Source organism: Ovis aries, chromosome 3 (genome assembly GCF_016772045.2).
Source record: "Ovis aries strain OAR_USU_Benz2616 breed Rambouillet chromosome 3, ARS-UI_Ramb_v3.0, whole genome shotgun sequence".
Lineage (NCBI taxonomy): Eukaryota > Metazoa > Chordata > Mammalia > Artiodactyla > Bovidae > Ovis > Ovis aries.
This window is the reverse complement of record NC_056056.1, coordinates 225,216,893-225,234,818: the sequence shown is the minus strand read 5'-3', so window position 1 is coordinate 225,234,818 and position 17,926 is coordinate 225,216,893. Positions and strand designations below refer to the sequence as shown.

The following is a 17,926-nucleotide window of genomic DNA, read 5'->3' as shown; positions in this document are numbered from 1 at the left end:
TGGCCTTCTAGGTCCGCCCCGCCCCCGTGCGGCCCAATCCGGGCTCGCCACGAGCGGCTACCAATAGGAAGGCCCCGGGTCAGCGTCCCGCCGGGAGGCTGGGCTTGGGGGGCGTGGGGGCCCGGGCCCGCCCCTTGCGTCCGCCTCTCCCGCGCGCCGCCCGGAGCGGCCATCTTTACTCCGGGCAGCGACGGCGTCCGCGACGGCAGCGTAGCCTCAGCGGCCATGTTAGGTTCGGGCAAGGGCTTCGCCGAAGCTCTTGGTTTCCGCCACCCGCCTTCCGGCCGCGGGCAGCCCAGGCGCGAGCGCTTCGAGGGACCGCGCGGTGGGCTGGCGAGGTCAGCGCGCGTGGCTGGGGCTCTCGGGGCGGGCTGAGGGGACCTCGGGCTGGCGCCGTCGCGGGGCTCCTTGGGCCTCAGCGTGCGCGTGCACGCGGGACGACCGCCAGGCTCCTCAGCTGGGGCCAGCCGCGTCACCTGGGGCCTGAGGAGTGTGTCTGGGGACCCAGCAGTCTGCATTCCCCGCCCCCCGTGCCCTAGGCCCTTGGCGCCGAAACCCGGGGTTTAAGTCAGGAGAAGGAACGTGGGCATTACCTGGTCTCTTTAGGACAGAACTGCCAGAAAGAAGAAGTACAAAAGATAGTTTTCCCTGGCCTGATCTCTTGCCAGTTCCTTTGTGTTTCCAGCCGTGAATTAGTAACGTGGACATCTGATTTGACCGGTTTCAGTCGAGACCGAGGAATAGACGGGGACAGGAGGGCCTCTGCAGGTCGCTTCCTAATCTGAGGGGCCACCGTCCTGGAAACGATAGTCGTCGGAACGGCTGCAGGCAGGTGTGGACGAGTACAGGGGCGATTGCTCACGGTCTCGGTCCCAGGGGGCTTACTGTGGTTTGTGTACTTGCCCTGCCCTGTGTGTCTCCTCCTGGTCCCGGGTGGGCATGCAGGGCGCTGCTAGTGTCTTCCAGAATAAGCTGCTTTGCTCTCGGCCATCAGCAGAGAGTACCCTCGTCTGGGGGAGAAGCCCCTAGGGCCTGGAGCAGGCTTGGTAATGTAGCTTTCACCCCACAGCTCCTGTGACCCCATGAACTGTAGCCCACCAGGCTCCTCTGTCCATGGGATTCTCCAGGTAAGGAAACTGCAGTGGGTTGCCATTTCCTTCTCTAGGGATCTTCCCAATGCAGGGATCGAACGCAGGTCTCCTGCATAGCAGGATGATTCTCTACCATCTGAGCCAGCAGGGAAGCCCCCTGAGATGTCAGAGTCTAGGTTTTCGCTCGGGAGCGCGCTGTGGGCAGGGGCGTGGAGTGGGGTCTGCAGAGATGAGCCTGGAACGGCTGTGAGCCCCAGGCCTGCCAAGCGTTACATGTGCAGCTGCTTCCAGCACTCCGCTTTATACATGCTTCCTAGTTCTTGACAGTGTTTTAACCTCAGAGGAACAGAGAGCAGCATGTGAGTGTTCTGTGGTCTGCTCGGCATCATTGGAAATCAAAGCATTAATGTGTCTGTAATGAAAATGTTTGCTGTGGAAGTGAACAGAGATCATTCTGTCGTTTTTTGAGACTGCACCCAAGTACTACATTTAGAACTCTCTTGTTGACTATGAGGGCTACTCCACTTCTTTTAAGAGATTCTTGCCCACAGTAGTAGATACAATGGTCATGTAAGTTAAATCCACCCATTTCCAGTTCCAGGAGTCAGTTCACTGATTCCTAAAATGGCGTTCAGTCTTGCCATCTCCTGTTTGACCACTTTCAATTTACCTTGATTCATGGACCTAATGTTCCAGGTTCCTGTGCAGTATTGTTCTTTACAGCGTTGGACTTTACTTCCATCACCAGTGACATCCACAACTGGGTGTTGGATCATAGAAAAAGCAAGAATTCCAGAAAAATATCCACTTCTGCTTTATTGACTATGCCAAAACCTTTGACTGTGTGGATCACCACAAACTATGGAAAATTCTTAAAGACATGGGAATACCAGACCACCTGACCTGCCTCCTGAGAAATCTGTATGCAGGTCAAGAAGCAACAGTTAGAACAGGACATGGAACAACAGACTGGTTCCAAATTGGGAAAGGAATATGTCAAGGCTGTATATTGTCACCCTGCTTATTTAACTTATATGCAGAGCACATCATGAGAAACGCTGGACTGGATAAAGCACAAGCCGGAATCAAGATTGCTGGGAGGAACATCAGTAACCTCAGATAGGCAGATGATACCACCCTTATGGCAGACAGCAAACAGTAACTAAAGAGCCTCTTGATGAAAGTGAAAGAGGAGAGTGAAAAAACTGGTTTAGGACTCAACAGTCATAAAAGTAAGATCATGGCATCCGGTCCTATCACTTCATGGCAGATAGATGGGGAAACAGTGGAAACAGTGTCAGTCTTTATTTTTGGGGGGCTCCAAAATCACTGCATATGGTGACTGCAGCCATGAAATTAAAAGATATTTACTCCTTGGAAGAAAAGCCATGACCAACCTAGATAGCATATTCAAAAGCAGAGACGTTACATTGCCAACAAAGGTCCATCTAGTCAAAGCTATGGTTTTTCCAGTAGTCATGTATGGATGTGAGAGTTGGATTATAAAGAAAGCTGAGTGCCAAACAATTGATGCTTTTGAACTGTGGTATTAGAGAAGAGTCTTAGAGTCGCTTGGACTGCAAGGAGATCCAACCAGTCCATCCTAAAGGAGATCAATCAGTCCTGAATATTCATTGGAAGAACTGATGCTGAAGCTGAAACTCCAATACTTTGGCCACCTGGTATGAAGAACTGACTCACTGGAAAAGACCCTGATGCTGGGAAAGATTGATGATGGGAGGAGAAGGGGATGACAGAGGATGAGATGATTGGATGGTCTCACTGACTTGATGGATGTGAGTTTGAGTAAGCTCTGGAAGTTGGTGATGGACGGGGAGGCCTGGCGTGCTGCAGTTCATGAGGTGGCAAAGAGTCGGACACGACTGACTGAACTGAACTGAACGAAAATGTAAGCTGATAACATCCACGCTTAGGAACTGTTGTGCATTTGTTTCTCAAGCCTGCTGAGCACCTGCTGAGCACCAGGTGGCAATGCGGCTGCGAGTCCTGATGGCCAGGCCTCCTTGCTGAGGTCGCAGTGCTGGGAAAACAGGAAAGTCCCGCCCTTACAGTTCGGTGAGGGAACCAAGTTCTGTTACTTCTCTCGGAACTGCGTTATTTGGTGATTCTGAATTATTAAAGCCCTCTGACTCCCTTACTTCCCCCACCTCGCCGCCACCGCCGTATCGAACAGGATCCCTCTTCCTCCTCCAGATTTTATTAAGTCATGGATTCCCCACTTGCTGACTTAGAGCAGAGGCTTAATACATCTCCCTCTAACCAAAAAGTACTTTTAACAAATGGCACTGTGGTTCTCTTCTTTTGCTTCTTGCTCTTTTGGTTTTGATCAAAGAACAGCAAATGTGTTTTAAGACAAGCCACAAACAGGAAGAATTTGCTGTCTTTCCTCCCTCGCCGAGTTGAAAGTTGTAGGTCTCCTGCGAGTAGGAGCTGCCCAGACGCTCCGTGGTCTTCTTGGAATCTTTGTTCCTCGGGGTACCCCCCAGTCCTGGTGTGTGGGCACCTGCAGTGCAGGCATCCGTCTGCGCCCCCCGCCCCCCTGCCCAGGAACAGGCTTGCTTTCTGCCGTCCACCGGTTTGTGCTTACAACCAGCGTGGTGCTTCCTGGGGCTCAGAGGGGCTCCCGGGCGAAGTTCAGGATGCAGAGTCCACGGCCCGTCACACAGTCCTGGGGACGCAGGTCTTCGCTGCCCCCCCCCCAACTAATGGCTGCTGCTCTGCTGTGCTCTGGGTGTGCCCCCCACCCTCCTGCTTCACAGCCCCAGCCTGTCTGCCCCAGCTACTGCCCTGGGGGCCGAGCCCGGCGTGTTCTTGACTCTCCAGCCAGATCTTCGCCTCTCGGTCCTGCTGTGTCCGGGCCGGGCTGACCCGGGGCCCAGCTGCCGGTGCACTCAGCTCTGGCTCTGCAACTCGGGCCCTTTCTCCTGGAAGAGCATTCACAGACAGCTTAAAGAAGGTGGCTGGTTACAACGTGGACGTTTCTTAAGGGTGATTTTTCTTTCAGTGTCCTGTGTTGATGTGTTTCCAGGTTACTTCAGAGGGGTGCTGTTACCCTTCACACACGTCTCCCAGGTGTTGACTCCAGCAGAGTTTTCGAGCTTGGGAATCTGTGTCTCCATTCTTTGAACACACTCAAGAGCTGCGGTGCTCACGGTGGATGAAGGTCCGTGAGGCGGGTGCGCAGAATGGCTGGGAGAAGGCCGTCGGGCCTGGGCGGGCAGCGCCAGCTCCTGGGGCTGCTGATGGCCGTGGCCGCGGTCCACCTGGCCGCCTGCCCCTACACCAAGGTGGAGGAGAGCTTCAACCTGCAGGCTGTGCACGACCTGCTCTACCACCGGCTGGATGTGGACAAGGTGAGCTCGCCTGAGTGGTGTGGGGGCCTGGCCCGGGCCTGGCTGACCCGCCCTCTCCCTGCAGTTTGACCACCTTGAGTTCCCCGGCGTGGTCCCCAGGACGTTCCTCGGGCCACTGCTGATCGCCGCGCTCTCCAGCCCCGCGGTCTACGCGCTCTCGCTGTTGGAGACATCGAAGTTCTACTCTCAGCTTGTAGGTAAGGGCTCCTCCGGTGGGGGAGGCGGTGGTGAAGAGCGGTGGCGGCGTCAGACAGCCGCGGCCACCCAGTCAAGGGGCCCTCGGCGGGAGTGGCCGCCACCTGGAGTCCCGGCCGTCTTGGTCACTTGGCAGGCAGTTCAGTGGGGGCAGCGCCCACCTCCCCAGGTGGTGACAGCGGGGGCCAGGCCCCGCCCCTGAGCAGCCGCAGCACGGCTCATGCTGGTGGGCACGTGTGGTCGGAGAGCTCCTGGGACCAGGCGGCTGTGGCTCGGGAAAGGGGGGCCGAGGAAGCGGAGGTCGGCCGTCCACTTGCGTGGGGGGGCCAGGCAGCCTCGGCCGGGTGGCTGGGGCCACGTCTGAGCGTCAGGTGCTCAGTAAGTGTAGCCCTGGAAGTGCTGGCCGGTGACAGGGCCTCTGTGGTGCCAGCTGTCGCCTGCGCGCGTCTGCCCTGCCCAGCCCAGCTTCCGAGTGTCCCAGCCCTGCCCGGGGCCGCCAGGCACAGAACAGCTCCAGGGTCGGGGTGCCAGCGTCCAGGCCGCCTGCTTCCCACGCCCAGCCCATTTGTTTGAGTTTAAGAAGTGTTTACTGTTAAATAAAAAGTGTCACAGGACTCAAAGGTGGCCCACCATGCTCAAAAGAATCTAGTTACTGGCAAGTGAAACAGAAAGTGAACAAGCTTGCCTGATGCTAGCTTCAGGGAAAGCACGCGCCGTCGCTTTAGACGGAACGCATTTCATTTCATTTTGTGTGTCAGGCTTTTAATTGAAGTAGAACTGACTCTCAGTACTGTCTTCACACCAGACGTGCTGTGAGGCAGTTCAGTTTTAAATACATATCTTCCTCTTCCCGATTCTGGCCGTCACAGGTTGTCACACGATGCTGAGCGTAGTTCCCTGCGCGGTGCAGCGCGTCTTTGTTGCGGTCTGCCGTGCACAGCCGTGTGTGTCTGTGGGCCGCAGACTCCTGAGCTGCCCCTCCCCGCTTCCCCTTTGGCAGCCAGCAGTGTGCGGCCTCCTGCGTGAGTGTTCCGTGTGTAGTGCGTCCGTGTCCATTAGATTCCACACACGAGTGACGCCGCGGGGCGCTCGCCCTTCTCCTCCTTTGCACTCGACCTCTAGTATGGTGACCTCTGGGCGTATCCGCTGCTGCACACGGCAGGGTTTCTTCTCTGCAGCTGAGTGCCGTCGTGCTGTATACACCGGCCCATTTTTAGTACGGGATCCCCTGGGCCCACGCACCGTCTCTGCTCAGTCAGGGCCGTCGTGGGACTCGGCGTGATTCTCGGACTCTGGACGTTACAAAGAGAAGTGAGGCGGCAGTTTGGGGCCACGGTGGCCGCCCTGTTCTGCTGGGTGACGGCCTCGCAGTTCCACCTGATGTTCTACTGCACACGGACGCTCCCCAACGTGCTGGCGCTGCCCGTGGGTACGTTGCTGCCGGCCTGTCCTGCCCGGTCTCCCGGGCTGGTGTCAGTGGGGGTCCATCCGAGTGTCTGTCGAGAGCTGCCGCCCACCAGGTGTCTCAGAAATGCAGGACAGGGAGGCCAGGAAGCGAGCGAGCTCTGTCCCTGTGCAGGGCTCCGGCTTGGCCTCAGGGGAGCTGGTGGGGCGAGGCCTCCCCAAGAGCAGCCCCCGGAGGAGGAGCTGGTCCATGGGGCTGGGAGCGGGCAGGGACCCCAGAGGGGCCGGGTGGGCGAGGCTCTGCAGGAGGTGGGGGCAGTGCGGATGGGGCCCGGGCGGGCGGTCTCGGGGCTCCTGTGCCCCTCGAGCAGAGAGTGACGCTGCGCCCACCCTCCCGCAGTGCTGCTGGCCCTGGCGGCCTGGCTGCAGCAGAGGTGGACGCGCTTCATCTGGCTCTCGGCCTTCGTCATCCTGGTCTTCAGGGCCGAGCTAAGCCTGCTCCTGGGCCTAGCACTGCTGCTGCCGCTCTGCTGGCGGAAACTCTCCCTGACCCGGGCCCTGCGCTGTGCTGTGCCGGCCGGGATCCTCTGCTTGGGTGAGTGGGTCGCAGGGGCTGGGCCGGTGGGGGCTGCGCCCTCTTTGTTGGGGGCTTTCTCATCTCTGTTCCTCATTAAATAGAATCACCTGCACCTCCCACGGGGCCCCAGAGCCCCAGTGCGGGTCCTCTGGCTCTGCTGCCCAAGCGTCCCCCACCAGACCCCCTCCACAGGACCCGCATCAGGGCCGCCTTCTCCTGGGCCTCGGCCAGGCCGTGCAGACGCGGGGGCAGCTGTGTGTGGGGGCTGCTTTGGGGGAGGGCCCGACGCCTCGGCTCCTCCGAGGGCGCTGCTGTGGCTCCTGGCTGCTCTGCTGTCGGGGCTCATCTCGGGGACCTCCACCTGTGACAGTGTCCAGGGCAGCCTGTGCTCCCCTGAGCTGCTCTTCCTTCTTCAGGACTGACGGTGGCTGTGGACTCCTATTTCTGGCGCTACCTCGTGTGGCCAGAAGGGAAGGTGCTCTGGTATAACACCGTCCTCAACAAGAGTTCCAACTGGGGCGTATCCTTCCTTCGAGGCAGAGCGAGAAGCTGCTGTCCGCTGCACCTGCGCCTCGGGGAGCGTGACGGCTGCCATGGCGCCAGCACCAGCACTTCCTCCTCTGCAGGGCGGGTCTCCCTGGTCCTGAGTCTGTGCCCCGAGGAGACACCACTCAGTGTCTCAGCCCCGGATTCTCTGTCCTTGCAATCTTCTGATTTAATGTTTCACTCTGGGCTCTTTAAAAGACATCCCCAAAGAGAATGCTGTGGGTCCCCAGTGTGCCCCCCACCCTGGGACAGGCTGTTTTCATAGTGAAAGATGGAGGGACGGTTCTGGGCAGTTCCGCTGTCCGTCCGCAGCTGTGGCAGCCTGTGTGTGGGGTCACCGTCCCCGTGTGAGGGGTCACTGTCCCCGTGTGAGGGGTCACGCTGTGGCCGGAGCTGTGGGGCTCCTGGGTGCTGTGGGCGGGGCGCCATCACGCTGGCGGGGGACGGCGGGCTGCCGCGGGGGTGCCTGCAGCCTCCTTAACGCCCGCCCAGACCTCGCCACTGCTCTGGTACTTCTACTCGGCGCTCCCGCGTGGCCTGGGCTGCAGCCTGCTCTTCGTGCCACTGGGGGCGGCAGACAGGCGGGCCCTGGCGCTGCTGCTGCCCGCGCTGGGCTTCATGGCCCTGTACTCGCTGCTGCCGCACAAGGAGCTGCGCTTCATCATCTACACCTTCCCACTGCTCAACGTTGTGGCTGCCAGGGGCTGTGCCCGCGTGTAAGTGCTGCTGGCTGCCTCGTGGGCTCGCCCGGGGCCATGAACTGGGTTGCAAAGGGGAGGGCATCTGGCCGGGGTCTAGTGCGGGGTCCAGCCCGTCTGCAGGGCCTGTGGCCGGCCTGTAGAGGCAGCGGGCGCCTGTCCTTGCTCTGCCCAGCACCAGGCACCAGGCAGCCCGGGACGTGCCTGAAGCCAGGCTCTGACCTGAGGGGTGACTCGGGACACTTGAAGGGCTAACGCAGGTTTGGCCTTGGCGCCTGCTGGGGTTTCAGAGTCTGTCGCATCCGCTGCGTGGTGATGGCTCGTGTGGGGGCGTGGCAGCGGGTGGATGTGCTCTTCACGACCGTCCCTGGCTCTGCTCCCTCCCAGGCTGAACAGTTACAGGAAGTCCTGGCTGCATAGAGTGGGGTGCCTCCTGGTGCTGGGGCACCTCGTGGTGAACGCCGCGTACTCGGCCACGGGCCTGTATGTGTCCCACTTCAACTACCCCGGCGGCGTGGCGATGCAGAGGCTGCACCAGCTGGTGCCCGCCCGCGCAGGTGGGTGTGCCGCTCCGGGCCTGGGTGGCCTTGCCAGAGGCGGGCCCCCGGCGCTGACGGGGCCGGCCTGCTCTCCACAGATGTTGCTCTACACATCGACGTGGCCGCTGCCCAGACAGGCGTGTCCCGCTTCCTGGAGGTCAACAGTGCCTGGAGGTACGTTTTCCCTGTGGCGCAGGCTCCCGGGGGCACGGGGTGCCAGGGACCAGCGTGGGCCTGCAGGGCGTGGCGTGCTCTCCTCCGCAGGTACGAGAAGACGGAAGACCTGGAGCCAGGCTCGGAGCGCATGCTGGCCTACACGCACCTGCTCATGGAGGCCGCTCCCGGGCCCCTGGCGCTCTACCAAGACACGCACCGTGTCTTGGCCCATGTCCCGGGCACCACCGGGCTGAGTGTGAACCTGAGCAGACTGCCTCCGTTCCATGTGAACCTGCAGACCAAGCTTGTGCTTCTGGAGCGGCTCCGTGGGCCTCCCTGAGGGAGGAGTAGGCCCCCAGGGACGCGGGTGCCTGCCAGCTTCTGCCAGGCGAGCCGAGAACCGACAGGACAGCAGCTGCCTATCCCCGGCCGCACCTGGATCCCCGCGGCCATGAGGGCACTGTGGGTACTGACACTGCCCGCCATCCAGGCCACGGGCTTCGGCCTGAGGAGCTGCTCCAGGGCAGCAGGCGGTGGCCTCTTGGCGCCTGGCAGGGCCCCTGGGTGGTGGAAACCAGAAGGCCAGTGTGTGCTGGGCGCAGCCCCACTGTGCCCAGCCCTGCAGGGCGGGGCCTTCCCTGTGCTCACGGGCACGCTGTCTCCATTGCAGAAGAGATCGTAGGAGATAAACGTGTTCAGAAAGAATGAGTGACATTGTATGTTGTCTTATCACTGATTCTCTGACAGCTGGGAGACAGTTGTCACTGGCTTTAAGTGAGCTTGGCTCTTCCCGCTTCCTGAGCTGTGTCCACCAAGTTCCCAGCGTGTGTCCGGCCCTACCAGGCCCTGGTGAGGATGTGGAGAACCGTGTGTGCTTTCACGTGTGTGCACACTGCACACCCACACACACGCTACGCCTGTGCAGAGAGACACGGAATCTCTGGGCACTCCAGAGTGGGTCCCCGACAGCCTAACCTCCACCCCAAGCGCCTCGGTGCCCCAGGAAGTGCCGAGGGCTTCCCACCTTCAGGGAGTGCTCTATGACTGAAGCTGACAGACTGCGCACCCGCCGACAGGGAGGCCCCTCCCCACCCACCCAGAGCAGCACCCCCTGGGGCTGCTGCAGCTGGTCTGTGGTGCCTCCACACCCACAAGTTAAGCTCCCAGTTCCCTGCGTGTGTCCCCCGCGCGTGGATGCCCCCGGGCCTGGCTGGGCTGTAAACAGCCCCGTTGGCTGCCTTGGTGTCCGGCTGCAGCCTGGCCCGGGATCCGGTCAGCTGTGCTGTCCCGGCCGCGTGCCCCGTCAGGAACCTGTTGCGTGGCTGCTTCCTCTGTCCCCGCCCTGGAGGCAGCCGTTTTGAGGGCCCAGCCTCCTTGTGACTGGGCTGGTTTTAGAGACCAAGATGCAGCTGCAAAGTGCTCGCTGCTGTCAGTGTGCCTGTGTTTCTAGGCCTCTCTTCCGATGGGGGGGTATCAGGCACGCTGTGCGTGGACACGTGTGTACATGTGGACGCGCACAGGTGTGAAGAGTCACGTGCCAGGCTGATACCACCAGCCCCACTGCATCTCTGTGGGCGTCAACGTACACTCGACCTTCAAGCAACGCAGGGGCAGGGTCGCCAACCCCCGCCCCCAGTCAGGTTGCGACTCCCCCAAAGCTTAGTTCCCAACAGCTACTGTTGACTGAAGGCCTTGCTGATAACATGAACAGTTGAGGACATTTTTGCAGGTTATATACTTTTCCAATTATGTAAGGCTACAGAAAAGAAAACTATAGGGATTTCCTTGGCAGTCTGGAGGGTAAGACTCCACACTTCCACTGCAGGAGGCCAGGGCTCACTGCTTGAACTGAGATCTATAAGCCTTGAGGTGCAGCCCCCCAAAAGAGAACAAAGTCACGAAGAAAAGCTCTGTACGGTGCTGTCTCAGTATCACAAGTTTCTGCCACCTGCCCCTAGGATGGATCACCTGTCAGGACCTACACTGTACAGAGCTGTGGGTGTTCCACATATTACAAACACCAGACAGAGGAAAGGACAGGGACTGCCAACCCAGGGGACACGCCCTCAGCCCCCGATGCGAGAAGATCCACGCACCCTGGAGCAGCTAAGCCCGAGCTGCAGGGCCACGCTCTGCAACAGGAGAAGCCGCCATAGTTAGAAGCCTGCACTCTGCAACTAGATAAGGTCTGTGTGCAACGAAGACCCAGCACAGCCAAGATGATTAATTTAAAAAGCTTAAGAAAACGAAAATGTGGAAAAGATTCACAGTTGCGTACAGGCACAATTATCTGAGGATCGATAGTCAAGAAGCAGCAATACACTCGCTTTAGAGTCGCTTAGTAGCATCAGCACTTCGAGGTAGCCCAGCCTGCACACTGACGGGTGGACTGTCCTGTCTCTTCTGGCGTGTGTATTTCAGTCATGCTCATGACAGTACTGGGGACACTTGCATTAAACAAGAAAGCCCACAGTGACAGACCGTGACGCTGTCTCCACTCAGGGAGAGTTGCACACAGTTCTTGGAAAGCAAAGTTAGAAACTAGACCGATGTGGTATTAGTTTTACAGCTGGTATCGCTCACCTTACCTCTCTCTGAGGACACACTGTCCACTTCCATACGAGCCCTGGGCACAGTGTACAGCTGTTATGTTTTTCGTAACAGACGAGCAGTCTGTCCGTTCCTGTTCATCACTGGAGGTGGGTCGTCCTAAAGTCCCTCCCTGTCCCCACGCTGAACAGGCTAGGGTGGGGGGACAGTCTTGCTGTCTCAGGTGGCCGAGGAGGGGGTGGGGAGGGGTCTTCATGGAAACACCTCGTAATGCCCGCCGGGCTTCTCTGTCTTCCCTAAACGTGCTCCCACACCGCCCCAGTCCTTCCCCGCTTGCCCGTGTCGCGCGTAGAGAATTTGGAAGCTGTCTTGAGGAATCAGAGCCCTTCTGCCCACTGCCCTGACGTCAGCTTGCTCCTTGGCGCCGCGTCTTCTGCACCGTCTGGCCGTGGCTCAGGAGTTCTCATCTCCACCAGTTCCTCTTCTGTCGGTGCCTCTGCTGTGGTGTCTGTCAGCCCTGGACTTTTTTAATTTTGGGGCCACGCCTCGTGGCATATGGGATCTCAGTTCTCTGGCCAGGGAGCTGAGCTGCCCTCCTGCAGTGGAAGCATGGAGGCCTAGCTGCTGCACCGGCAGGGGAGTCTCAGCCCTGGCGTTCCCTGAAGACCTTCTCTCAGAACCGTTCGCCCCCCAGGTCATGTTGCCAGACCCACAACCTCGTGACTTCCTTGACTGGCTCTGTCGTAAACCCTGGGAGTCAGGCACAGCATCGGGACAGTTTTCTCCAGCAGGACTTTTTTTTTAGAATAGCATTGTCAATGGGGTGAGCCTCCCACCTCTCACGATGTTCTATCGGTGTCTCTTCGGTAGCGCTGACGATCCTTCCCGTAGTGTCGTGTGTGGAGCCTCAGAGGTCCTCATGACCCCTGACCTAGAGGCTGAACAGAGCCACCGTGTCTGGGGAAGCAGACCTTGTCTGTGCTTCGGTGTTGAACTCCTGGGAACTGACAACGAGCTTCCTGAACTCTGGGATGAGGCGTCGATGGAACCAATCCAGAAGGCATGGCCTGGCCGTGCAGGCCTCCTGATGTCCAACTAGAGGCAGGTGCCTGCTGGGCCTCTTCTCCCTTCCAGGCTCGCGGGCCGTCTTGTCACAGTCCTGACCGCATCTGTACAAACGAGAAGCAGCCCATTCGTTCCCGCCTTAAACCCTGCTGCCTGCTTCTCCTTACTCGTGAATGTCCTTTGTGGCATTTCCCCCAGGACGCAGTGCAGTACTGTGCCTGCATTAAGCCCTGCTCAGGCAGACGGCTCTTCTGTGCAGCGACTCGATGGCATCTGGGCCTCGTTTGCTGGCTTCTATCAGTGGAAGCCACCTCTCCTGTTATCCTGACGTTTCTGAAGCCAAATCTCCATCTGAAATCATCAAACCGCCCTTTGCTGGCATTCAGTTCTCCATCTTTACATCTTCCACCTTCCGTTCAAGTTGCCATGTAGTGACTTTGCCTTTTCTTGAATGATGTTAGCATCTGTAAGCACCCCTTTCTTATGGCAAGCCTCAGTTCAGCCACTCAGTTGTGTCCGACTCTTTGCTAACCCATGGACTGCAGCATGCCAGACTTCCACATCCTTCATCTCCTGCTCAAACTCCTGTCCATCGAGTCGGTGATGCCATCCAACCATCTCACCCTCTGTCATCCCCTTCTCCTCTCAGCTCCCAACCTTTCCCAGCATCAGGGTCTTTTCAAATGAGTCAGCTCTCCGCATCAGGTGGCCAAAGTATTGGACCTTCAGCTTCAACATCAGTCCTTCCAATGAACAGCCAGGACTGATCTCCTTTAGGATGGACTGGTTGGATCTCCTTGCAATCCAAGGGACTCTCAAGTCTTCTCCAACACCACAGTTCAAAAGCATCAGTTCTTTGGCCCTCAGCTTTCTTTATAGTCCAGCTCTCACATCCATACATGACCACAGGAGAAACCATAGCCTTGACTAGACGGACCTTTGTTGGCAACATATTGCCAACGTCTCTGCTTTTGAATATGCTGTCTAGGTTAGTCATAGCTTTTCTTCCAAGGAGCAAGCGTCTTTTAATTTCATGACTGCAGTCACCATCTTCAGTGATTTTGGAGCCCAAGAAAATAAAGCCTGTCACTGTTTCCATTGTTTCCCCATCTATTAGGCATGAAGTGATGGAACTGGATGCCATGATCTTAGTTCACTGAATGTTGAGTTTTAAGTCAACTTCTTCACTCTCCTCTTTAACTTTCATCAAGAGGCTCGTTAGTCCTTCACTTTCTACCTTAAGGGTGGTGTCATCTGCATATCTGAGGTTATTGATATTTCTCCTGGCAATCTTGATTCCAGCTTGTGTGTCTTCCAGTCCAGCGTTTCTCATGATGTACTCTGCATAGAAGTTAAATAAGCAGGGTGACAATATACAGCCTTGACATACTCCTTTTCCTATTTGGAACCAGTCTGTTGTTCCATGTCCAGTTCTAACTGTTGCTTCCTGACCTGCATACAGATTTCTCAAGAGACAGGTGAGGTGGTCTGGTATTCCCATCTCTTTCAGAATTCTCTACAGTTTGTGGTGATCCACACAGTCAAAGGTTTTGGCATAGTCAAGAAAGCAGATGTTTTTCTGGAACTCTCTTGCTTTTTCTGTGATCCAACAGATTTTGGCAATTTGATCTCTGGTTCCTCTGCCTTTTGTAAATCCAGCTTGAACATCTGGAAGTGCACAGTTCATGTATTGCTGAAGCCTGGCTTGGAGAATTTTGAGCATTACTTTGCTAGCGTGTGAGATGAGTGCAATTGTGTGGTAGTTTGAACACTCTTTGGCATTGCCTTTCTTTGGAATTGGAATGAAAACTGACCTTTTCCAGTCCTGTGGCCACTGCTGAGTTTTCCAAATTTGCTGGCATATTGAGTGCAGCACTTTCACAGCATCATCTTTCAGGGTTTGAAATAGCTCAACTGGAATTCCACCACCTCCACTAGCTTTGTTCGTAGTGATGCTTTCTAAGGCCCACTTGACTTCTCATTCCAGGATGTCTGGCTCTAGGTGAGTGATCACACCATTATTTGGGTCGTGAAGATCTTTTTTGTACAGTTCTTCTGTGTGTTCTTGCCACCTCTTCTTAGTATCTTGTGCTTCTGTTAGGTCCCTACCATTTCTGTCTTTTATTGAGCCTGTCTTTGCATGAAATGTTCTCTTGGTATCACTAATTTTCTTGAAGCAATCGATGTCTAGTCTTTCCCATTCTATTGTTTTTCTCTATTTCTTTGCATTGATCACTGAGGAATTTCTCTTTCTTTTCTCTCCTTGCTATTCTTTTGGAACTCTGCATTCAAATTGGTATATCTTTCCTTTTCTCCTTTGCCTTTAGTTTCTCTTCTTTTCTCAGCTATTTGTAAGGCCTCCTCAGACAGCCATTTTTCCTTTTTGCATTTCTTTTTCTTGGGGATGGTCTTGATCACTGCCTCCTGTACAGTGTCCTGAACCTCCTTCCGTAGTTCTTCAGGCACTCTGTCTATCAGATCTAATCCCTTGAATCTGTCACTTCCACTGTATAATTGTAAGGGATTTGATTTGGGTCATACCTGAATGGTCTATTGGCTTTCCCCACTTTCTTCAATTCAAGTCTGACTTTGGCAGTAAGGAGTTCATGATCTGAGCCACAGTCAGCTCCCGGTCTGGTTTTTGCTCACATTATAGCACTTCTCCATCGTTGGCTGCAAAGAATATAATCAATCTGATTTTGGTGTTGACCATCTGGTGATGTCCATGTATAGTGTCTTCTCTTGTGTTGTTGGAAGAGGGTGTTTGCTATGACCAGTGTGTTCTCTTGGCAAAACTCTATTAGCCTTTGCCCTGCTTCATTCTGTACTCCAAGGCCAAACTTGCCTGTTATTCCAGGTATCTCTTGACTTCCTACTATTGCATTCCAGTCCCCTGTAATGAAAAGGACATCTTTTTTGGGTGTTAGTTCTAGAAGGTTTTGTAGGTCTTCATAGATCTGTTCAGCTTCTTCAGCATTACTGGTTGGGGCATAGACTTGGATTACTGTGATATTGAATGGTCTGCCTTAGAAACAGAGATCATTCTGTCGTTTTTGAGATTGCATCCAAGTACTGCATTTCAGACTTTTTTGGTGACCATGATGGCTACTCCATTTCTTCTGAGGGATTCCTGCCCGCAGTAGTAGATATAATGGTCATCTGAGTTAAATTCACCTATTCCAGTCCGTCTTAGTTTCCTGGCAAGCCTGCACCTGCATAAAAGCTGCTTTTTAAAATAAAAACGGGTATTTTGCAAGCAGTGCCTGATGTTCAGGCCTCCCGGCGCAGCTGCAGCTTCAGAGCTCCTTTTCTGTTGTTACAGTGAGAGAAGCTTTAGGATGCGCCGTGGTCTCCTTACAGTTAGCATCTTTCACAAAGTGCAGACTCCCACCTGATGTTAAGTACAGGGTTTTTTTTAAACAATTTTAAAGCTGGAATCACCTCGTGCAGCTCTGCCTTCTAGCGTGCTGTGCTGTGAGCTCGGGTCTTCAGGCTTCTGTCAGGCGCAGAGGCCAGCGCTGTGCAGTGCGCTTGCTCTCCATTTGCTGGAGGCAGAGCGCTTAGTCCTGCTTTTCTGTTATTTCTGGGGCTTCCTGGTGGCTCAGACGGTAAAGAACCTGCCTGAAATGCAGGAGACCTGGGTTCAGTCCTTGGGTCAGGAAGATCCACTGGAAGATTCCCTGTCCTGAGTGGCGCTGAATGTCTTCACGGAGTTCAGTTCAGTCCAGTCGCTCAGTTGCGTCTGCCTCTTGGCGCCCCCGTGGACCGCAGCGCGCCAGGCCTCCCTGTCCACCACCAAGTCCCGGCGCTCACCCGAACTCAGGTCCATCGAGTCGCTGACGCCATCCAGCCATCTTGCCCTCTGTCGTCCCCTCTCCTCCTGCCTTCAGCCTTTCCCAGCACCAGGGTCTTTTCCGGCGAGTCAGCTCTCCGTGTCGGGTTGGCACCTGTGCATCTTTGCTGAGGGGTCTGTTGAGGTCTCTAGGTCCGCTTGTCAGTCAGGGTCCTCGTTTTCTTATTGTTTTCAGTTCTTCGTGTGTTTTGAATGGGAAGTCTTTTTTTCAGATATGTCTTTCACAAGTGTTTTCTCCCAGTCTATGGCTTGTTTTCATTCTCTTGACACTGTCAACAGAAGTTTTTAATTTTAGCAGTCTAACCAGTGATTTCATCCATGGATCAAGGCTTTCAAGTCGTATCTAAAAAGTCATCACCACACCCAGGGTCCTCTAGGGGTTTTCTCCTATTACCTTCCAGGAGAGTTTCTTTAAGGCATGTGGGCCTGCAGTTTTCCTTTCTTGCAATGTTTTTGTCTGGTTTTGGTATTGCGGTAATCCTGGCCTCATAGGAAGTGTTAGGCACTAACCCTCTGCTTCTATCCTCTGAAAGAGACTGTAGAGAACTCACATAATTCCTCCTTAAATGTTTGATACAATTCAGCAGTGAACTCATCTGGGCCTGGAGGTTTCTGTTTGGGAAGATTATTAATTCTTGATTCAATTTAATTGCTATAGGCCTGTTCAGATAGTCTATTTCTTGCGTGACTCTTGGCAGATTGTGTCTTTCAAGAAATCGGTCCGTTTTATTGAGGTTACCAAATCTGTGTGCAAACTTTGGTTGTGGCACGTGGGATCTAGTCCCCTGACCAGGGATTAAACCCAGGCCCCCAGCATTGAGACCGTGGAGCCTTAGCTACTGGGCCGCCAGGTGAAGTCCCGATATCTGCATTTTTGTTCACGTTACTGACTTCCTCCGTGACTTTCTAGTTTTCGGGTATTTCTAAGGCTGCTGTTTGGAAGTCTTTGTCTAGCATATTCACCATCAGGTCTTTTTCAGGGACAGACTCTGTTGTATCACTTTTTCCCTTTGAGAGGACCATATTTTTTTTTTGTATGCCTTGTGATTTTTATGTTGTGCACTGGACATTTTAATATAACAATCTGGTAACTCCAGAAATCAGACTCTTCTCTTCCCCCAGGTTTGTGCTTTTGCTTTTGATTATTGTAGGCAGTCTGTGCCAAGAATCAGTTTGAGGTGTAAACTTAACGGATTCTTAAGTCTTTCCTGAGCCTTTCCTCGGAGCACAGTCACGTTCAGACTCTTCCCACTTATGCAATTATGTAATATGTGGAATCTCTAGGAGTCACTTCAGAGGGGGTGGCGAGTTGCAGCAATGGAGGGGGAGCATAGCAACAGTGGCAGCTGCCCTCCCCCCCCCGCCCCTGGGAGACCAGCCGCAGTGACCTGTGGTCAGAGCACACACAGGGCCTCAGCATCTGGAGGACAGGACCCCTCCCCTGCGCCTGCTGCTGCCAGCTGTGCGAGCTGCTCCGGGAGGCATGCACAGCTGCTGCGTCGCAGCTGCGTCTGTGCTCTGTGCCCCATCTCCTCCACCCCGAGCCCAGTCGTGCCCTGAAGTCTCAGCCTCCCGTGTTCTCCAGAGCCCCCACGAGTCAGATCCTGCTGGCGCTTGCGGTCTGGGAGGGACACGCACTCCTGGGTCTTCCTACTCCACCGTCTTCCCAGATCCTCTCTCATTTCGAGTCTTCCTAACGGAAGTACAGCTGACGTACGGTACAGGCAAACACCGCAGTGACTCACGATGGCACGAGGCCAAGGTGCCCTGTGCCACCACACGCCCCCACGGCGCCGCTGCTGAGGTGCCCTCCGCGTCGCGGCCCAGACTCACGGCGTGGAGGCCTGTTCTCTGCACCTCCCGCACCTCCTTCACTCG

The 17,926-nt window shown here is 55.7% G+C and overlaps 1 protein-coding gene across 9 annotated transcripts; it reads left to right on the top strand.

Annotated features, from left to right (window-relative positions):
• The first annotated feature begins 277 nt into the window (after positions 1-277).
• On the top strand, positions 278-9,285 carry ALG12 (ALG12 alpha-1,6-mannosyltransferase). Of its 9 annotated transcripts, none has more exons than XM_060414304.1 (12): positions 278-338; positions 728-828; positions 1,070-1,127; positions 4,117-4,465; positions 4,530-4,662; positions 5,916-6,089; positions 6,465-6,659; positions 7,058-7,161; positions 7,680-7,903; positions 8,273-8,442; positions 8,523-8,598; positions 8,689-9,285. In XM_060414304.1, the coding sequence occupies exons 4-12, from the start codon at positions 4,298-4,300 to the stop codon at positions 8,918-8,920; spliced, it is 1,476 nt and encodes a 491-aa protein (XP_060270287.1). In that variant the 5' UTR covers positions 278-338; positions 728-828; positions 1,070-1,127; positions 4,117-4,297; the 3' UTR covers positions 8,921-9,285. The 9 variants fall into 9 exon arrangements, with proteins under 9 accessions (XP_060270287.1, XP_042103837.1, XP_027824036.2 ...); XM_042247903.1 differs by having other exon boundaries at positions 728-832; positions 4,141-4,465; XM_027968235.2 differs by having other exon boundaries at positions 686-832; positions 4,141-4,465.
• The last annotated feature ends 8,641 nt before the right edge of the window (positions 9,286-17,926 follow it).